We start from the raw sequence: 3,163 nt of genomic DNA, 5'->3' as shown, positions 1-3,163 counted from the left end.
TCAGTTAAAGGTCGCACAAGAGCCAATTTCTTCACTTAGTAATTATGTGAAGTCCTAGGAGGACTGTGAGGCATGACCCAAGCCCGTGTTCTGGGACAGTGCTCATGGATAAGGTGTCAGGTGATCTCAATTTGTCCCCTCCTAGCCTGCCTCCCCGGACTCCAGAGGCCCCCTAGTTTTAGTCACAGTAACATGCGCTCCCCCTCCCCCACTCCGATAGACTCCAGGCTCCACTGCAGCCAGCTAAATCGGCTCTAGCCACCACATCCAGCCAATCAAAGACCCTTTGCCACAGTAACATGGTGTAGTGAGACTGGGGGACAGGCAAGAGGGTCCTGATTTCCTCAATTAGGAGGGACCAAGATAAGTACCACCCCCTAAAGCCCCCAAAGCCAAACCTCCATCTAAACAAAAGAGCAGAGCAAAGGATGACCTGGATATATTTTATTGTTGTTGAGATTAACAAGAGCAGGGGTATATACAAGATGTGACACCCCCCCCACCCAGGGCATGTCTGAATATCCCCCAAACTGCCCATGGGCCCCAGCCTTGGGGGAGATGGTTCTGAAATTATACCAGGCAGGTCAGTCTTGTCACATGGGGCAGAAGATTAACACCCAAACTTTTCAATTCCACCCTTTCCAAGGAGGTCCCTTAGAAGATGTGAAGAACCATCAGTGCTGAGGGGGTGTGAGATGGTGGGGCTGTTGGGGACAAAGACAAGGACAATGAGATCAGCCCCTCTTGTTTGCAGGGACAAGTAGGGCTTTAACTTCCTGACTGGGATCACTGAAGTGGGTAAGGAAGGGGGGGACTGGGTGGATGCTATGTACAGAGGGCTCTGGTTTAATACCTAAGGGGAAAAGGTAAAGGAGACGGGGTAGAGCACACAGGGCTCAGTCATCCTAGATTTAAAACCTGACTCTGGGCTTAATCTTCCAACAGAGGTTCCCCGTCCCAGGCTTCCAACTGTGGACTTTGCTTCTCCAGGGTATCCTGATCCCTGCTCAGGTCACCTAGGAGCTGGAGCAGGCCTGTTTGGCCACAAGTCCCCTGGGGTTCACAAGGGTGACCCACTGCCCTCTTGCCAGGATGCTGGCGTTTCTCAGGCATTGGGACACCCTCTTCCTCTCTTTCTTCCCAGCTTGTTTGAAACTTGGGATCTATGAACCTCCGGCCTGGATGCTGCCTCTTGGTGACATCAGACTCCAACCAGGGGAAAGATCTCCGGCCGGGGTGCTGCCGCTTGACTTGGGGAATACCTAAGGACCAGGAATCCAGAAAGAAATGTGGCAACCTGGACTGTGGCACCCAGTCACTGTCTTCCATCATGTCTACCATTGAATACTTGTCCTGGTTGGCACGGCGGCCGGGGTGCTGTCGTTTATGGGGACTCCAGGCTCCCCCTTCTCCCAAGTCCCCCCTCTCTTCAGCTTCAATTTCTTCTTCCTCCTCCCTTTTGCCCGGATGCTGGCGCTTCGAGATCCAGGAGTCTGGAGAAAAGAAAAAGCCGGTGTGAAGAACCTGGTCCCTTCATTAGGGAAGCTTGCCTGCAGGCTGTGACCCATTTCCTGCACTTCCAGGAGTCCCTCCCTCCCACTGTCTGCTCCCTAAGCCGTATAGACCCCCCCATCCCCCACAGATGGTCAAAGACACTGCCTCTGGCTTCCAGCCCCAGCTTCCCTGGAGTTCTCTGAACCAGTTTTCAGTACAAAATGGCAATGTGCCCTTATAGACAGGGAGATACATACAAGTGCTTAGTAAACAGTAATTAAAACTGTCATTGATAGGGACCACATGAAATTGTGACTACTGAAAGTCTGTCTTCTGATTATTTCTAGCACTGAGATTATTGTGGTCTCAAGGGTTGGTCACCTCTTCACTCTGTTGGGGAAGTGGCTATTGAGCCTGACTGAACTTAAGTCTGGAAGGATCACAGGTGGCTCCCCGAACCCTTTCACATAGCTCCTCTCCCCCTATATTTACCTAAGGCTGCACCCAGGTCCCCTCGCACCCGCTGGAGGTCTTTCCTCAAGAATCGACGTTCTGGCCACATCTGGACGTTCCCCAGACCAGGAGTCACTGCACCCTCCTCCTGGGCTGCCTCCGGCAAGCCGCAGGATTCCTGGATACCAGTTAGGGTGAAGATCAAAGCCAGAGCCAGCAGCAGCCTAGGGCCCGGCATCGTGGAGTCTAGAGTCAAGGACAGTGGGAACAAGGGTGAATGCACCGTGGTGCTCTGGAGTCACACCCTCACCCCTCCAAGAACAGGGTTATTGGCCACATGTCTGGTCTATCTGAGCCTCTCACAACTCTTCTGGTCCACTAGGGTAGCCAAACCAGGAGGCGGTGGAAACCCCTCTGTTCCCGACATCCAAAGCCGGGGAAGTCAGCGCTGCGTTTGGGATTGATACCCATCCCATGTACCCAATAAGGTTGTATAGCGCTGGCCAGAAAAGTTAAAGTCATCGCGGCCAAAACTGTCTCCAAGTTTCCGTCTACATTCTAACCCCAGCCCTCCACCGCCAACCTCCTTCCTTACTTCAGAGCTGAAATTCTGGCTTGCTGCACAAATTCCTTGTGCAACTCTGCGTTCATGTGTCTAGGTTAACCAAGATTCATTGGACGCCCACATCCTAATTCCAAAGCGAAGGATGTACTTCTAACGTTAGTGTAAGCATTCGAACTCCGGGGAGGGTCCCTCCGACCGTCCTGGCGAGGACCTGTTGCTGGACCTCTCCATCCAGCGCTCAGGGTGCCCCTGCCAGTGCGCCCCGAGGAGGCGATGGGGAGGGTGGAGGGGACACACCTGTTTGAGGTCCCAGGGTCGGCGGCATTACCTGCGAGGTGGGGACTCCGCTGTGCAGTAGGAGATGCTGAGCTGCAGAGTGCAAACTGGCGGGGTAGAGTTTGCAGCGCTCCAAGATCCCGCGTTGACTGCGCGCTCCTCCGAGGGGCCGTGGCTTATATGCGCTCGCGACGCCCGGCCCGTGAGGTCAGCAGGGAGGGGGTGCAGACCGAAGGCAGGGGCGCTGACGGCAGAGCCGGGGGACCCGCCCGCTTTCCGGAAACCCGGAGGGGGCCAAGCGAGGAGGCGCGTCTGGCGCAGGTTGGTAGCTGCACCCAGCTCTAGAGGTCTGTTGACTAAGAGACCATCTGACTA

General features: G+C 54.7%; 1 protein-coding gene across 1 annotated transcript; it reads right to left on the bottom strand.

Annotated features, from left to right (window-relative positions):
• Window positions 1-547: 547 nt before the first annotated feature.
• Trh (thyrotropin releasing hormone) lies at window positions 548-2,925 on the bottom strand. The gene is made up of 3 exons (XM_036182868.1): window positions 2,841-2,925; window positions 1,987-2,193; window positions 548-1,493 (listed from the first exon to the last, which is right to left on the bottom strand). The coding sequence occupies exons 2-3, from the start codon at window positions 2,183-2,185 to the stop codon at window positions 931-933; spliced, it is 762 nt and encodes a 253-aa protein (XP_036038761.1). The 5' UTR covers window positions 2,186-2,193; window positions 2,841-2,925; the 3' UTR covers window positions 548-930.
• Between the last annotated feature and the right edge of the window lie 238 nt (window positions 2,926-3,163).

Source organism: Onychomys torridus, chromosome 3, assembly GCF_903995425.1.
Source record: "Onychomys torridus chromosome 3, mOncTor1.1, whole genome shotgun sequence".
Lineage (NCBI taxonomy): Eukaryota > Metazoa > Chordata > Mammalia > Rodentia > Cricetidae > Onychomys > Onychomys torridus.
The sequence above is the reverse complement of the archived record's forward strand: the minus strand, read 5'-3'. Positions and strand labels throughout refer to the sequence as shown.

Bases quoted from the DNA above. Each gene is read 5' to 3' on its own strand.
- Trh (XM_036182868.1), bottom strand. From the start codon at position 2,185: ATGCCGGGCCCTAGGCTGCTGCTGGCTCTGGCTTTGATCTTCACCCTA. The intron at 1,494-1,986 runs GTAAATATAGGG...TCTTTTCTCCAG, and splicing joins GGACCTGGGTGCAGCCTTAG to ACTCCTGGATCTCGAAGCGC.